Source organism: Schistocerca gregaria, chromosome 1 (assembly GCF_023897955.1).
Source record: "Schistocerca gregaria isolate iqSchGreg1 chromosome 1, iqSchGreg1.2, whole genome shotgun sequence".
NCBI lineage: Eukaryota > Metazoa > Arthropoda > Insecta > Orthoptera > Acrididae > Schistocerca > Schistocerca gregaria.
Genome location: NC_064920.1, coordinates 233409661 through 233428220, shown reverse-complemented (window position 1 = coordinate 233428220; position 18560 = coordinate 233409661). Strand labels below are relative to the sequence as shown.

At 43.1% G+C, this 18560-nt stretch overlaps 1 protein-coding gene across 2 annotated transcripts in view; it reads left to right on the top strand.

Moving 5' to 3' along the window:
• The window catches only part of LOC126338532 (serine-rich adhesin for platelets-like), a 2400280-nt gene that overhangs the window by 1631136 nt on the left and 750584 nt on the right, over positions 1 to 18560 (top strand). For both annotated transcript variants that reach the window (XM_050001562.1, XM_050001561.1), the window contains exon 4: positions 3317 to 3466. In XM_050001562.1, the coding sequence (XP_049857519.1) occupies positions 3317 to 3466 (150 nt within the window). The remainder of the gene's footprint in view (positions 1 to 3316; positions 3467 to 18560) is intronic.

Genomic DNA, 18560 nt, shown 5'->3' with positions numbered 1-18560 from the left:
TTACGTCCCATAGTGCTCAGAGCCATTTGAACCATTTTTAACAAACACACACACACACTCATGTCCGAGGGAGTTCTCGAACCTCCGCCGGGACCAGCCACACAGTCCATGACTGCAGCGCCTGAGACCGCTCGGCTAATCCAGCGCGGCTGTGGGGACTTGAACACGTAATAAACAACCCATGCCTGAAAAACCGCCGCATCATGCATGGCGTTTAAATTTGTTATTTCTGTGTTACCAACGCTATCCACAATAAATTTCGGAGACAGTTTCTACATGTGCGGCCAAACGCACCTACAAAATTATTTCATGGTACCAAACGTAGGCCGGCCGGTGTGGCCGAGCGGTTCTAGGCGCTTCAGATTGGAACCGCGCGACCGGTACGGTCGCAGGTTCGAATCCTGCCTCGGGCATGGATGTGTGTGATGTCCTTAGGGGACTGATGACCACAGATGTTAACTCCCAGAGTGCTCAGAGCCATTTCAATCATTTGATAATTAGTGTTATGCGTCTACAACCGTGACGGTTTTATACTGTTAATGTCAAATAGGGGTTGATGCACTGGATAGAGGCCCCACAAACAAACATTTGCTTAGATTACACTTAAATTATTTGCATAATAATCAGGAAATAAAATTAAATGAATCTATCATACCTTGCTCATGGGGAAATAAAGACGAATCTCAAGAGATGCTGGAAGTGACTGCCCTCCATTAGTAAACACAGCTGAACACGACGCTGCAGATTCTCAAATGTTGCCCAGTTCGTCTGCTGTTATTACTTGGATTTCACGGATGACGTTCTCTCGTAAATCCTCCAAGTTGCATGGTATGTTATTGTATACCTTGCCTTTTAGACTAACGCCGAGGAAAAAGTCAAGTGGAGTTAAATCAGGTGACCTAGGGGGCCACAGTCCTTTCGTCATCACTCTGCCGGGGAAAAATTATTCGACCTCAGCCATGGTCATTCAAGACGTTGGCATGTGGCGCAATCCTGTTGGTACCATCGCAGGATAAGTACTTTATCGTCGAACTGGTTCACAAATTCCCTAAACATTTTGACGAAAACTGCACTTATAACAGTAGATTCGAAAAAAGTTGGTCCGATGATGCGGCGCTGTGATATTGCACAGAGGGCGCTAATCTTTTGTGAATGCATGGTTGTCGACCAGTGCATGTGGATTTACGTTACGTGTATTCTGAGAGTTTACATAGCCAGAAAGGTGGAATCATGTCTCCCCATCACTGAACCATGTGTACTGCAATATTCCTGACCTCTGAGCAAAAAATTCCGAAACCAGTGGCAAAAAACGGTGTGTTGAAAAAGTCTCTCCGCAGTACCGTATGATTACTAGTTGCGCGTGCCGTATGATTGTTCGCCTGCCTGGGTCCCTTCCCTTCAAGTGGACTCTCTCACCATTCCACTGTTTCGTTTATCTCAGTAAAAATTAATATTCAATAAATTAATAACTTGTGTTTCACTGAGTTTCATTTCGGTATATTCACCGCAGCATACGCCACGCGCGGCTAACAATTATACGGCACTGCGGTCAGACTTTTTGAACGCCCCATATAACGCATCTCCGTGACAAGCGCGTCATGACATCCCACATTCCTGAGATAAACGTCGAACAGACTTGGCAAGAGAGGCCAACAATAGTTGTTTCAAGTCAGTCACTTTTTCTTCCGATAACGACCGCTCTTTGATAGAATAGCGATACATTGTTACTAAACACTGTTACACTGAGAAGTAAGCGCAAGCCACAGCGAAGCGCGGAAACACACTGTTGCGTCAGTGTTGCAGAGTACAGTGTTGCAACGTCAAGCGTCACAGATTACACTGTCATTTCAGCAGATTTGCTACAAGTTTGGGTGGCACCTTTCGATGCTGACACCATGTATTTTACTGATTCGTAAAGTACTCAGAGATTCGAGGCTGTTTTATACATGGGTGTTCGATCTTTAAATAACTGGAGATGGGGGTTTTGCTAGTTACAAATTAAACAACAGCTGCTGACTTTAATTTACGACACCGCTGTAGCCGATACAACGAGCCTGGGAGCACTCGCGCCAAATGACGCAGCCGCTGACACACGCCTCCAATGCAGTGTTTCCTCTCATTTCCAGCGCTCAAGATCCCCAGAGCAAGAGCCGAAACTTGCTGCTCCGTAGGGCTGTAACGTGAACCGGCCTAGTGTAAGGAAGCTGCTCTATGAATTCTTTATAACTAACCAATTTACATATAAACTAGCTGCAATATCCGACTTTGCCTGGGTCAGAATATATTGCACCATTGATCGCGTGAGGACCATTCTCCCTATCAGATATACTCAACGTATAGTCCATTAAACGTAGGATGAATACAGTGTTACCTGCCGGTGTGGCCGAGCTGTTCTAGGCGCTTCAGTCTGGAACCACGCGGCCGCTACGTTGCAGGTTCGGATCCTGCCTCGGGCATGGATGTGTGTGATGTCCTTAGGTTAGTTAGGTTTAAGTAGTTCTAAGTCTAGGGGGCTGATGACCTCAGATGTTAAGTCCCATAGTGCTCCGAGCCATATGAACCATTTTTGAATACAGTGTTTATTAAATTAATTAATCAAAGAATGAGCTAAAATATTATTATGTAAATAAAACGGGCAGTATCAAAAGTTACTTAATTTAATAAGAAATTTAATTTTATTGTATATACATAAAATATTTTCATTTTTTCACAACACATACTTACACATTATATTTGTAGTTTTATTGTTCGGACTGTAAATGAACAGCCGGACGGAGTGGCTGAGCGGTTCTAGGCGCTACAGTCTGGAACCGCGCGACTCTATGGTCGCAGGTTCGAATTCTGCCTCGGGCATGGATTTGTGTGATGTCCTTAGGTTAGTTAGGTTTAAGTATTTCTAAGTACTAGGCGATTGAAGACCTCAGAAGTAAAGTCGCATAGTGCCCAGAGCTATTTTTGGGACATGTTTTATTAGATTCTCCAGATCAATAACAACAAAATAAATGTACAGTTTTGCGATTGCTTAATATTAGCGACATTGCTAAATTTCAGACAAAATCTTTTATTAGCCGCAACTCCGTAACTAAACATTTACGGACCTATGTTCAACTGAGCTTTTTTCTTTAATTTTATTTGTAGAATAACATATTGGATGCCATGCAAAAGTGTAGGTAACTTTTCTTTTTTGGTATTCTGCGCACATCGCTAAGCCTCCCTATTGATTTACGTAGTGTGTGTTGATTTTTGTTGAATTGGGGTGCGCCCCCACGTGGTGACGTACCACAGCAGTTGACCGATCTGATGTTGATGTTGACAGGTAACGGCGGCGCTACGGCGACGTTCGACCTGTTCGACTCGGAGAGCGCGCACGACCTGACGCTGTCGCCGCAGACGTTCACGAGCTCCACCGAGGCGTTCATCAACGACAACTCGGACAGCCTGGGGGTGCCGGGGGACACCGACACAGGTACCCGCCCACGCCTCAACTATTCATGTCCCCGGAACGGCGCCCCCGCTTAGCTGGCAATCGACACCTGTTGCCGGCCCAGCACCTCGCGTTTAATTCAGCAGTACACCTGCTGCCACACCAATGAGCCGACCCCTACCGTCTCTTGTGCCTGCAACCCGCATGTCGCTGCTCTGGCCGAATCGCTCCCATCTGCACGCGCTTTTTATCACAGCAAGTAGCCCAACACAACCACGTAGTTAATTTTTATTGCTGTGTAACAACACGAACAATGTAATCATTTTGAGGTCGATGCTCTTTCCTTGGCGCGTTTGCTTCCTAATGCAGGGTGGCGCACGAAATGTGTTACCAATTGTTTCTTTCACAATTTACGACGCACATTAGATATCCCGTTGGTATCTCTATAACATTACCAGCAGAGCTTGGAAAAAGAAATGAGTTACGAAATGAGAAATGACGTGTAATTCACGATACTGCTGCTAGGGGACTAGTGAGCAGAAATGGCTGACAATGGAAGACTGACGACACAGCAACGATTGGCAATTGTGTTACTTTTTCATGAAACGAAAAAGCCTTGTTGTGACTCAGAGGCGTTTTCGACACCAGTTTAACACACGATGGGCCCATTGCAAGAACACCATCCACAGGTTGTACGATAAATTTGTAGAGGGAGGAACAGTATTGGAAGCGAAGCGATCTCGGCCTAAGCCTGTTTGTTCGCCGGAGAATATTGAAGCGGTACGAGTTGCTGTGCATAGAAGTCCCGGGAAATCGTGTAGAAAGGCAGCAGTGCAACTGGGAATATCCAGACGTTCCGTTCAACGCATTCTTCAAAGTGACCATATGTACCCATATAAGATGACCTGTGCACAGAAGCTCACTGAAGAACACAAGCAGCAGAGACTACTGTTTGCTCAGTGGGCGGAGGTTAGGGAAGAAACTCTCAACAACGTTTGGTTTTCAGACGAGGCGCATTTTCATTTAGACGGTGTGGTTAACAAACAAAATGTACGCTTTTGGGCCACTGAAAACCCACAAGTGCTTCACGAACGACTACATTATGCTACGAGGATTACAGCGTGGGCAGCAGTTTCCAGTCACGGACTTATTGGACCCTTTTTCTTTGAAGAAACTGTGAACAGCGAACATTATTTGAGCATGCTTCGCAACAACTTCAATCCACAGCTTCTCGCTACTGCATTGCCCTTCAACACGCAGTGTTTCATGCAAGATGGAGCAAGGCCACATTCTGCAAACACTGTGTTGGAGTTTTTACACGAGCATTTCGACATGCGGATCATTTCACTCAGGTTTCCAGGTCGCTTCAATGACGGACAAAATTGGCCCCCCAATGGTCCAGACCTGTGACTTTTTTCTTTGGGGGTACCTAATGGAAAAATTTTTCCCGAAACAGCCACGTGATTTAATATGGTTCTCCTTTGAGTAAACACAATTTCTCTTGTTCTACTAATCGTACATGTTTCGGAGAAGTTCCTCTATCTTCAGTGGTTATTATTTATTACCATAAAACAATATACAGATAATTATGCATTGTGATAATTATCAGGTTTTGCTGTTTGCGGTATTCACATTACTACAAGTATTGAGAGAAATATTAACATGAAGAATATATGCCTTATTATTATTGGTGTTCACAGATCTGTCTGGTATTTAGAGAACATCTACAATTATTGCCTTCTAGAATGTCTTCTGCAATTAATAAGCGTTTACCTTTCTTTTGTTATGTTATTTTTTATAACTTTTTAATGCCTAATATGGTACTATTAGATGGCTAGATCACATAACTAATGAGGAGGTAGTGAACAGAGTTGGGGAGGAGTTTGTGGCACAATTTGACAAGAAGAGGGGACCGGTTGGTAGGACATGTTCTGAGGCATCAAGGGATCACAAATTTATCATTGGAGGGCAGCATGGAGGGTAAAACTCGTAGAGGGAGACCAAGAGATGAATAATACACTAAGCAGATTCAGAACGATGTAGGTTGCAGTAAGTACTGGGAGATGAAGAAGGATAAAGTAGCATGGTGAGCTGCATCAAACCATTCTCAGGACTGAAGATCACAACAACAAGAACATGGTATTATCGGTTTTTCCTTCCTTCATTTTTTTTCCTGTTCAAAAAAAAAGTTAGTCAAATAGTAGATCTTTGTTTGCAAATCAACACACCACGATATAGTGCTATAGAAAGAAGGAAATTAGCAACAATATCATATTTGGTCCTAAAATATTGTGAGAAATTACGTAACATAACAAGGATAAACGCTTGTTAACTGCAGATGACATACAGGAAGGCAATAATTGTAGCTGTGCTGCAAACCAGGCAGACTTGTGAACACCAATAGGTACGATTTATAATAATAAGATATATATTTATTCTTCATTTTAATATTTCTGTCAGTACTAAAGGTAATTTTTAAAAAATGATAATCATAAAGAATAAATTCTTTATGTATGTTGTTCAAAAGATAGTAAATTAAACCACTTAAGATGGAGAAACTTCTCTGAAACATGCACGGGTACTAAAACAAGAAAAATTGCATTTGCTCAAAGCCGAACCACATTTCCTTATGAGAAATAATCTATATTACTAAACGACTGAAACAGTCACTTGTATATCCGGTTCCAGTTACAGGCTGCCTATCTACTCGTCCAACGGCTTCCAAGTGCAACAAAATTTTGGTTTCCAGTATCCATATTATTTTTTTAAAAAAATGGACGGAGCGAGGTGGCGCAGTGGTTAGCATACTGAACTTGCATTCGTGAGGACGACGGTTCAATCCCGCTTTAGCCATAATGATTTAGGTTTTCATGCCGGAATGGTTCCTTTGAACGGGCACGGCCGACTTCCTTCCCTAATCCGATGAGCCCGATCACCTCGCTGTTTGGTCTCTTCCACCAAATCAACCAACTAACCTATCATAATGGATGTACTTATGTTTGTTTCACATCTTCTCCTAAACCACTACGCCAGTTTCAACCAAATTTGGTATACATATCACTTCGCTGTGTGGAGAGAACCGCTGTGGGGGTAACAACCACCTCCCTGTCAAAGAGTTGCGTGTGGGATTGAAAAAGTACACCACTGGCAATTAAAATTGCTACACCACGAAGATGACGTGCTGGAGACGTGAAATTTAACCGACAGGAAGAAGATGCTGTGGTATGCAAGTGATTAGCTTTTCAGAACATTCACACGAGGTTGGCTCCGGTGGCGGCACCTACAACGTGCTGACATGAGGAAAGTTGATTTATCGTATCGCGACAGTGCTGCTCGCGTTAGCAGAATATGGAATCGGTGGGTTCAGGAGGATAATACGGAACGCCGTGTTGGATCGCAAAGGCCTCGTTTCACTAGCAGTCGAGATGACAGGCATCTTATCCGCATGGCTGTAACGGATTGTGCAGCCACGTCTCGATCCCTGAGACAACAGATGGGGACGATTCCAAGACAACAACCATCTGCACGAACAGTTCGACGGAGTTTGCAACAGCATGGACTATCAGCTCGGAGACCATGGCTTCGGTTATCCTTGAAGCTGCATCACAGACGGGAGCGGCTGCGATTCTGCACTCAACGACGAACCTGGGTGCACGATTGGCAAAGCGTCATTTTTTCGGATGAATCCAGGTTCTGTTTACATGATGATCGCATCCGTGTTTGGCGACATTGTGGTGAACGCACATTGCAAGCGTGTATTTGTCATCGCCATACTGGCGTATCACCCGGCGTGATGGTATGGGGTGACATTGGTTACACCTCTCGGTCACCTCTTGTTCGTATTGAACAAGAACTTTGAACAGTGGATGTTAAATTTAAGATGTGTTACGACCCGTGGCTCTACCCTTCATTCGATCCCCGCGAAACCCTACATTTCAGCAGGATAATGCACGAGCGCATGTTGCAGGCCCTGCACGGGCCTTTCCGAAAACAGAAAATGTTCGACTGCTGCCCTGGCCAGCACATTCTCCAAATCTCTCACCAACTGAAAACGTCCGGTCAATGGTGGCCGAGCAGCTGGCTCGTCACAATACGCCAGTCACTACTCTTGATGAACTGTGGTATCTTGTTGAAGCTGCTGCACACTCCATCCAAGCTCTGTTTGACTCAATGCCCAGGCGTATAAAGTCCGTTATTACGGCCAGAGGTGGTTGTTCTGGGTACTGATTTCTCAGGATCTATGCACCGAAATTGCGTGAAAATGTAATCACATGTCAGTTCTAGTATAATATATTTGTCCAATGAATACCCGTTTATCATATGCATTTCTTCTTGGTGTAGCAATTTTAATGGCCAGTAGTGTAGCTTAACTCACAAAGCGCAAATAGGCATACTAAGTTCATCCAGTATTTCAGAATGACGGCGCCTAGTGACTTCGTCAACAACAAAAAAAAAAAGAAACCTATCTACAGCTACTTTATTAAAGCTCATGTTTCTTGCAGCGATTTCATTTCGATATTTATGGTCAGTGCCATTCCTTACAGCCAGTCCGTCTTATAAGCTAAGCTACTCGACTCTTTCATGGTTAGACCGAATAGCCTAGCCTTCAAAGTAGGTTACGGCGCTCAAGTTCCTGTTCTTCCATAAATACGTTTTTAATTTTTCCAGCTATTTCATTAGCAATGTTGCTATGGATTTCCTTCTTTTTAAAAACTTTCAGAACCGTCTGGGGAACATGAATCCGGTTTGACGCCTTCAGATATCCAAATTGGCCAGAAATAACCGCCTCGACAGCATTGTAGATTGCCTCAGTAGACCATAACTACCTGTTTGCTATTCCCTTATAGACTCGAACCACCGCAAATCGAAAGAAATATAAATTTGAGATTCCCTGAAAATGACTCCTTGGTTAAGAACGTCGCGGAGGAGAATGAAGTACTTACCCATTCCGCCTTACCCGTTTTGCCCCAGGGACACGATTTAGATGAAGGACAGATTAACACGTCAGTCAACTCAACGGAGCACAAGCTCTGATTACGAAACAATGGGGAAGGAAATCGGCCGTTAGTCTTTATACGGAACCATCAAAGCATTCGCCATGGGTGATTTAGTGAAATAATGGCAAACCAAAATCTGAATGACAGGACAGTGATTTTAACCGCCATCCTTCCGAAGGTGAGTCCACTGTGCTAACTACTGTGCCACCTCAATCGGTGACGCCTGCCACGATTTATGTCATGGATTTCAGGTGACTCGAGAAAGTTACGTTAATAAAAGTTCAACTAAATGAAACTAAAGTCAGTTACATGTACTTTAAGCATGTACTAACAGTAGTTGTAATGTAAACAAGAATGTGTACCTAAATTTGTTTACAAAATCGTCAGAAGTTACAAGCCAGGAGGAAAACGTCACACAGTGAAAACTACATGCACAAAAGCACAAGAAAACTAGACAAACATGGCTACCATAGCAGAGCAGCAGCGGGTTGGTCTAGTTCTAGTTACTGCCGGTCGCTGGCAGCACTTCCATGACACCGAGAAACGTCAATCTCCACTGTGCACCGAGACACTGTTGTGCCCCAGTTCCCCTTATATCACTAGTATATTATATACACTGAAGAGCGCAAGACACTGCTAATATAATGTAGGGTCCCCGCGAGCACGCAGAAGTGCCGCAACACGACGTGGCATGGACTCTACTAATGTCAGAAGCAGTGCTAGAGAGAATTGACACCATGAATCCTGCGTGGCTGTCCATAAATCTGTAAGAGTACGAGGGGGTGGAGTTCTCTTCTGAACAACATGTTGCAAGGCATCCAAGATACGCTCAGTAATGTTCATGTCTCGGTAGTTTGGCGATCAGCAGAAGTGTTCAAACACAGAACAGTGTTCCTGGAGCCATTGTGCAGTAATTATGGACCAGTGGGGTGTCGCATTGTCCTTCTGGAATTTTCCAAGTCCGTCGGAATGAACAATAGACTCGAGTGGATGCAGTTGATCAGACAGGATGGTTACGTACGTGTCATATCTAGACGTGTCAGGAGTCTCATATCACTCCAACTGCAGACGACCCACACCATTACAAAGCCTCCACCGGCTAGAGCGGCACCTGCTGACATGCAGGTTCCATGGATTCATGAGGTTGTCTCCATAAACATACACGTCTATCTGCTCGATACAATTTAAAAAGAGACTCTTCCGAGTAGGAAACATGTTTGCAGTCATAAACAACCTAATCTTGGTGGTGACTGGCTTTGCCGAGGCGTATAGCTTTGTGTCGTGCAGTCATCAAGGCTACACGAGTGGGCCTTCGGCTCCGAAAGCCCATATCGATTATGTTTCGTTGAATGGTTCGTACGCTGACATTTGTTTATGGCCCAGCATTGAAATCTGCAGCAATCTGCGTAAGGGTTGCACGTCTGTCACGTTGACAGGCATCGTTGGTTCCGTTCTTGTAGCATCTTTTTCTGGCAGCAGCGAGGTCGGAGATTTGATGTTTTATCGGATTCCTGATACTCACGGTACACACGTGAAATGGTCTCACGGGAAAATCCCCACTTCATCGCTACCTCGGGAGATGCTGTCCCCCATCGCTCGTGCGCCGTCTATATAGTACCACGTTCAAACTCACTTAAATGTCAATAACCTGCCACTGTAGCAGCAGTAACCGATCTAACAACTGCACCAGAGACTTGTTACGTTATAGAGGCGTTGACGACCTCAGCGCCGTATTCTCCCTATTTACATAGCTCTGTATTTGAATACGCATGCCTGTACCAATTTCTTTGGGGCTTGAGTGTATTATGTAGATAATTAGTTGCTACGTGTGGGATGCTGGGGTGAATCGCTAGGTGTAAATAAAAGCGAAATGCGTCTGATGTAATTCTCTCTTAAATTTCAGCGCACTTAAGGCGCATGAAACAACAAGCAACTTTATGAAGAAATTTTTTAGGTAATGGCGCGAAGTATTATTGCTATGAACGTGAAGAAGTTGACAACAACATTAAAAACTGCGAAAAATCTGAAAAGCAAAAGGCATATTACAATAATATAGAGCTAAAGGTTGCGGGGCACTTCATTAGGCGTTTAATTGTTACTGCTCTATAACATGTATTGGAAGCAAAAAGTTAAATAAAAGAATTTGGAAAAGGCCGAAGTAATATTGATTTTCACAAAATGCAATTTGATAATAACAACAAAAATTGCTTCATGCTTGTTAAAAATTTTGCGGCAGAACTGTTTTCATTAGAGTAAAAAACAACGGCGAAACTTCTATATTTTAGACAGAAAACATGAGTTTTCGAAGAAAACACTGGTTTCCACCAGCTTATTGATTTCCATTTAGCATTTCTGCGCAGAATCTTGGCTACAACATTGTCAACTGTTTGGTTCAAAATGGTTCAAATGGCTCTGAGCACTATGGGACTTAACTTCTTAGGTCATCAGTCCCCTAGAACTTAGAACTACTTAAACCTAACTAACCTAAGGACATCACACACATCCATGTCCGAGGCAGGATTCGAAGCTGCGACCGTAGCGGTCGCGCGGTTCCAGACTGTAGCGCCTAGAACCGCTCGGCCACATCGGCCGGCGTCAACTGTTTGGATTCACGGACCTTGGAACTACACAGTTAATACAGTAATATTACGAACATAATTCTCATGTAGGTTCAGAAAAGCTAGTTAATTTACAATGTTATAATGAGCTTCACTGCCGGTAATAGTTATTCTTGTGTAAATCGTTGAAAACAAATAACAGGTTAAAATAATCAACCGAGATGAGAAAATTCTCTAAAACTACGATTAAACTGAAACATAGTCCAGTTATTCATTTGAAATATACATTTTTCGTATAACTGGTATATAAAACTAGCCGGTTGCTAAAAGGGGCTAAACCAACAAAACTTATTATTTTTAAATGAAAATTTATCTGCATGGATTCTACGGAAACTCACCGAGTAATTTAAACCGAATGGTAGAAATATAGCGTAATTTTTCATTGAGTAAATAATGTAGTTCTGTTTATAAGATAGTCCAGCTATTTTTTGCCGATACTATTTAACAAATATTTACTCATATAAAATGGTAGTTTTAGATTTAATGCGACATGATACATCTGACGCAATACATTATTGAGCCTCTGGACGTTTCTCGAATCCACAAACTTCAAATCGTATTCGCTAACCAAATATTTTCGGTCTTTAAGACAGGCTGTAATCGTAAAGTAAAATACGGCTTCTTTGACCACCCAATAATACAGAGTGAATCACCTAACACTTGCACCTTAGATATTTCTAATATGGAAGCCGCTCTTGATATGCGACTTTCACAGAACTGAATTGTAAGCAGGGGCACGTATTTGCAGTCTGTACACGGAATTTGAAACGTTTGCGAAGGTGCAGTTATTTACAACAGTTATAAATTTTTAAATGGGACAATCCCTATTGACAATAGAATACTAAAAGTAGCGTAAATGAGACTGTCAGTGGTGTTTGTTGCAGGGAGTTAGTGCAAGTAGTTACGAATTATCGTATGGCGAACATTGTAAACACCGACAGCTGTTTGTTCTATCCTATTGCTTAGACGCTTGGCGCCGACGTTATGTTTGTTTACATTGTGGTGTGTGTACTCTGCAATTGCACAGCGACGGTCCTGCCAGTTAGTTTGTGATAGTGGAGACAGTAGAACGTGCTTGAAAGGGTCAGTACGGTAAAAGAGGACTCGCTCGTAGTTAATGGCGAATTTAGGAAGAATTCCGTTCGTTCGTATACCGTGTACGTCGGGAAATAACCGAAAAGACGTACAACGGTCGTGACAATTATTTGTGAACGTTTTCAAACAATCACATGCATGTGATAGAGTAACGCCTAAGACACGCAACAGAACGAAACCTGTACTGTAGGTGAGGGTGAAATTAAGGTTCTGGCTGCTATAGCAGTAGAACCACAAAGTAATTCCAGTGCAGTCGCACAAGGAAGCGGCATGAACAAGGCAATTGTACTAAACGTTCTCCATCGTCGTAAGTTCCATCCCTGTTGCATGTTCCCACCAAGTGTCGCATTGGATTGAATTTGCAAATGACTGTGAGCACTATGGGACTCAACATCTTAGGTCATAAGTCCCCTAGAACTTAGAACTACTTAAACCTAACTAACCTAAGGACATCACACACACCCATGCCCGAGGCAGGATTCGAACCTGCGACCGTAGCAGCCTCGCGGTTCCGGACTGGAGCGCCAGAACCGCACTGCCACCGCGGCCGGCGCATTTGCAAATCCTGTGAGCTTTTGTATCTGGGCATTAAGGTACGATACTCCGCACTTTCATGTATCTTGTTTGCGGATGAAGCAACATTTACTAGTCACGACGAAGTAAACTGCAGAAACATGCGCTACTGGATTATTCACAATTCCCGCTGGTTTCCTCATGTGGAACATCAGCGTCTAAGGAGAGTTTGAGAATAATTCACCATCACCTCATTATGCCTGTTGTTCGTAGAGGGATTACCGAATTCGCTCAAGAAACTCAATAGTGGAATAGTGCACCCTCACCTCATTATACCCGTTGTTCGTAGAGGAATCACCAAATTTGAGCAGGAATCTCAACCTGCCAAAGGACCTTCTTCTACAGATATTTATAAGGGATTCCCCTTCAGACTAGGAGTAACCTGTGTTATCAACATGTTGGTTGACCGGCCCATAGTGCACGAATTACGACTGTGTGTTTTCAGGGATTGTTTCCAAATCGATGTATTGCACGAAGAGGACATATACGAGGGGCGTTTGAAAAGTCCATGCAAAAATAAAAACTACTTACGTGTTTGGGATAAACCTTTTTTGTTTTTCTACATAGTCTCATTTTAGACTTTTACGCTTCGTCCAACGCAGTACTAATTTGTTTATCCCTTCCGAATAATAGGAATAAAATCTTTGTCCCGCCAGCCATTTCTTTAAATTGGGGAAAAAACAGTAGTCCGAGGGAGCCAAGTCGACCACAACTGCTGAGGTATATGCAGGTGCATTGTCGTGATGGAAAAGGCACTTTTTTGCGGTCCAATCGCCGGCGTTTCTCCTGCAGCTCGGTTTTCAAACGGTCCAATAACGATGAATAATATGCATCTGTAATAGTTTTACCGTTTTTCAGACAGTTGATGAGGATCATCTCTTGCGAATCCCAAAAGACAGTCGCCATAACCTTTCTGGTCGAAGTAATGGTCTTCGCCCCTTTTGGTGCAGATTCTCCCTTGGTAACCCAGTAATGGTCTTCGCCCCTTTTGGTGCAGATTCTCCCTTGGTAACCCAGTAATGGTCTTCGCCCCTTTTGGTGCAGATTCTCCCTTGGTAACCCAGTAATGGTCTTCGCCCCTTTTGGTGCAGATTCTCCCTTGGTAACCCAGTAATGGTCTTCGCCCCTTTTGGTGCAGATTCTCCCTTGATAACCCAGTAATGGTCTTCGCCCCTTTTGGTGCAGATTCTCCCTTGGTAACCCAGTAATGGTCTTCGCCCCTTTTGGTGCAGATTCTCCCTTGGTAACACAGTAATGGTCTTCGCCCCTTTTGGTGCAGATTCTCCCTTGGTAACACAGTAATGGTCTTCGCCCCTTTTGGTGCAGATTCTCCCTTGGTAACACAGTAATGGTCTTCGCCCCTTTTGGTGCAGATTCTCCCTTGGTAACCCAGTAATGGTCTTCGCCCCTTTTGGTGCAGATTCTCCCTTGGTAACCCAGTAATGGTCTTCGCCCCTTTTGGTGCAGATTCTCCCTTGGTAACACAGTAATGGTCTTCGCCCCTTTTGGTGCAGATTCTCCCTTGGTAACACAGTAATGGTCTTCGCCCCTTTTGGTGCAGATTCTCTCTTGGTAACACAGTAATGGTCTTCGCCCCTTTTGGTGCAGATTCTCCCTTGGTAACCCAGTAATGGTCTTCGCCCCTTTTGGTGCAGATTCTCCCTTGGTAACCCAGTAATGGTCTTCGCCCCTTTTGGTGCAGATTCTCCCTTGGTAACCCAGTAATGGTCTTCGCCCCTTTTGGTGCAGATTCTCCCTTGGTAACCCAGTAAGGTCTTCGCCCCTTTTGGTGCAGAGTCTCCCTTGGTAACCCAGTAAGGTCTTCGCCCCTTTTGGTGCAGAGTCTCCCTTGGTAACACAGTAATGGTCTTCGCCCCTTTTGGTACAGATTCTCACTTGGTAACCCAGTAATGGTCTTCGCCCCATTTGGTGCAGATTCTCCCTTGGTAACCCATTATTCAGATTGTTGTTTGGTCTCAGGAGTATAGTAATGTATACATGTTTCATCCACAGTGACGAAACGAGCTTAAAGTCCAGCTCTTCTTCCTGAACATCTGCAAACAATCCTTGCAACACTTTACACGATTCCGTTTTTGATCAGGCGTGAGCAGTCGCGGAACCCATCTTGCGGATAGCTTTCTCATGTTCAAATGTTTATGCAAAATATTATGTACCCGTTCATTCGAGATGCCCACAGCACTAGCAATCTCACGCACCTTAACTCTTCTGTCATTTATCAGTATATCATTGATTTTATCAATGATTTCTGGAGTCGTAACCTCCACAGGGTATCCAGAACGTTCAGCATCACTTGTGCCCTTATAGACACACCTAAAATTTTGAAGCCACTTATGAACTGTCCTAATCGAAGGTGCAGAGTCACCGAAATATTTATCAAGCTTCTCTTTAGTCTCCTGAGGCATTTTGCCTTTCATAAAGTAATGTTTAATCACCACACGAAATTTTTTCGTCACTTTTTGACAATCACTCGTCTTCCTTGATTCACACGAATGGCAAACACAAAGAAATAGACCAATATGTCTGAAAGTTGGTGTGTGTTCTTTCCAAAGATGCTACTAACTAAACATCACCGCGATACGCGCCGGTGTGCCATCTCTTGGACTTTGCACGGACTTTTCAAACGCCCCTCTTACCTAGGCTAGCTCGCTGCCCAGATCTGACGCCGTTGGAGTTGTACCAGCGACGTCAAATGATATGAAACGGAATATTACTGTTGCCTGTGCTGTAATTTCCGCTGAAATGCTAGAACATATGTAGGAATCGTTGCATAGCAGACTGCAACCATGTATTGACGCTCATGGTGGTTATTTTGAGTGCAGGCTTTGAGGGTACATACTACTTTACGTGTCAGACCCCATAGAGGCACTGTATTCACATTTGCTTGTCGTAGGCCATTTAACAAACGACACCACCGAAGACATATTAACATTAATGTAAGGCAGCATATCTACAACCATCCCAAATTCACTTACGTTTGTGCTGCCATTTGGAAAAAACAGCTGTCGGTATTAGCATTGTTCAGATTACGATATCTATTAAACTACTTGGACTAGACTCCTGCATCAAATACCACTGACATTCTGATTTACTCTGCTTTTGTTGTAGTGTCAATAGGCATTGTCCCACTAAATTATTTGCACCTGTTTGTAAATAAATACATATTATAAAGTGATAACACTCTCTCTATAAGTTGCAAAGGCCGGCCTACCATTCCAATTTGTGAAATCCTCTTGTTAGTGGCGTCTTCCTTTCCCGAAATATTTGGAGTGCAAGTTTTAGGTGATACACCCTCTGTGAAGAGGCGGAACTGTGCATCAGTCTAATGAAAGACTCATGGGAAATTGTTACTAGCAGAATACCTATGTATTAAAGAGCGGTTCAGTGCATAATTATTACGCTTTTCTAAGAGAGAGACCTCTATTTTCTTGGTAAATCGTGCTTATTCTTCCGTTGTTATCCGGGAAAGAAATCATCCTTAAAGCTGTATGTCGTTATTATTAGCCTTAACATTTCCCAGAGGCATTTCTCAAACCTGTTTTCTGCCAATTAAAGTTAGCATGAGGAGCAAGCGCCGTAAATATTTGTTTGCGAGGGACTCGATTTGAAAAGTTAAATTACATAATCTTTTGAATACTCACGTCCTACGATTTTTCCACTCCTTCACATTTTAATGGAGAGCGCTAAATCCGGTTGCAGCCCTCCTGAAATTAGATGTTTCCTTCATCGGACTTGACAACTCACTTAGGCAGTGCGGGACTACTTCAAGAGGGGGGAACATGAAAAAGTGAACGCAAGCTTGCAAAGAATGAGTCCCCCCTCCCGAGGAGAGCTTGTTACCGGGAATAATTACAAAAATAACGAGGTTGAGCATTCAGCGTATCGTCAACTAGAACTCAACTGCAGATGAGAAAATTCCTGGCGCCCACATTTCGCGGGTTGTTACTCCCGCATCTGGCATCTTGAGACGGCGGAACGTACGTTAACGCGAGCCGCTTCTTGCTGTATTATTTGCAGTCATCATTGACTTTAGAGGAAGAACATAAGGAACCTCATCACCAAAACATATGCTCCATAAGACGCCAGCGCAGTTGCATTAATGTATAGTGTCATCACGAATTGCCGGCCAGGGTGGCCGAGCGGTTCTAGGCGCTACAGTCTGGAACCACGCAACCGCTACGGTCGCAGCTTCGAAACCTGCCTCGGCCATGGATGCGTGTGATGTTCTTAGGTTAGTTAGGTTTAAGTAGTTCTAAGTTCTAGGGGACTGATGGCCTTAGAAGTTAAGTCGCATAGTGCTCAGAGCCATTTGAACCATCACGAATTGTTGGACATTTTCATAGATCACGTTTTTAGGAACGCCTATCTGAAATAGGGAAGCTTGAATTCCCGATGTTGGCATTTCATTTTATAAGCCAAATAGAGGAATAGCTGTAGGGTAATATGGAGTAAAGTGTCCATTCTAAGGGAGATGGAATTTTCACGTAACCATGGTTATTCACAGAAGGTTGCCGCTTACATATTTTGAATGTACATATTTTTACTATAAGGTATCACACTAAAAAAAAAAAAAAAATATATTGAATAGGACCTGTAAGCAATTTTCTGAAGACTTACATAGTGGCCTCTGTTCCCAGGCTAAAGGGGTAAAGTGGCCAGTGCAGACACCCAAGAGGCGTTCAATGTGTAATACATTTTTTCTCGAGCGATTTCGGTTTGAAAATATGCGGTATTTGTTATGGGGCATGCGGAATATTCCACCTTCGACCCCTGTAGTTTCATGAAATTACGATAGGTGGCGGCGCTGTAAGTAGACCATGCGGACCTTCAGAGTTTATGACGTATGGGAATAGCACTGAACGGATATTATGTTGAAGAATAGGGTTCTGTAACCAGAGAGGAGTACATAATGTGTTATATTGGAATCCCAAGCAAAATGAACCTGCTTTCAGAAAAAAAGTGTTCCATTGCGTATTACACGCCCCTCGTACATTATTCACGTTGGGGTCATCAACACTCTTTCGCCACCGGCATGCCGTCTTCTTTTAAGTACAAAAGTTTAATGTTCCTAGAGTGAACTGTCAACGATATCATCCACATTATAAATATGATGAGCAAGATGACTTTTTTCTTGCACTGTGCTAAAAATATCAGAAAAGTTTCTACGTCGACCTTATTAAAAGCTTGACCCTAGCAACCGAGTTGGGTTCCCTAAGACTAATATTATGGTGTTCTCTTTACCTTCCATCTCTGACTCTTTTTTAAAACTATGGGGTATTTTATTCCACTCTGGCGACTGAAATACTGATCTCCATAGATCGTTTACTGTAAATGCGTAAAAGCGCATTTCCATTTAATAAACCAAATCAAGGATTTCTTGATCTGTGTTGAACTCACTCCGTCCGCTGTCCATAATCTTTTTACCACCGACTGAATCTGTTTTTTCTTTCTCGCCATATTACGTGGAACATGAAATTACTTTGTTGCTATAGAAGAACGCACTTTATCATTCGTTATCACCTCAACAGCTTTTTTTATCGAGACAGGGTACGATGTTTGTTACTTTTGGTTTTTTGGAATTTTTAGACACGTTAATGTCTTAGTATCAGAAACAAGGTCACGTGGCTTCAGCAGACAGTTTTGAACCGGATTTTTGTGTTGGGCAAATACTACAAAACAAAGACGGTTTTTAAACAACATTAATTAATTCAAAATTGTCAGAAAGATAACGAATGATGGATGGTAGCTTGTATATAAAAGGATTCAGAAGTCAATCTTTGGTATTATGTGTGATATATTGAAGTAAGTCTTATTGAGATAAACATTAAAAATCAA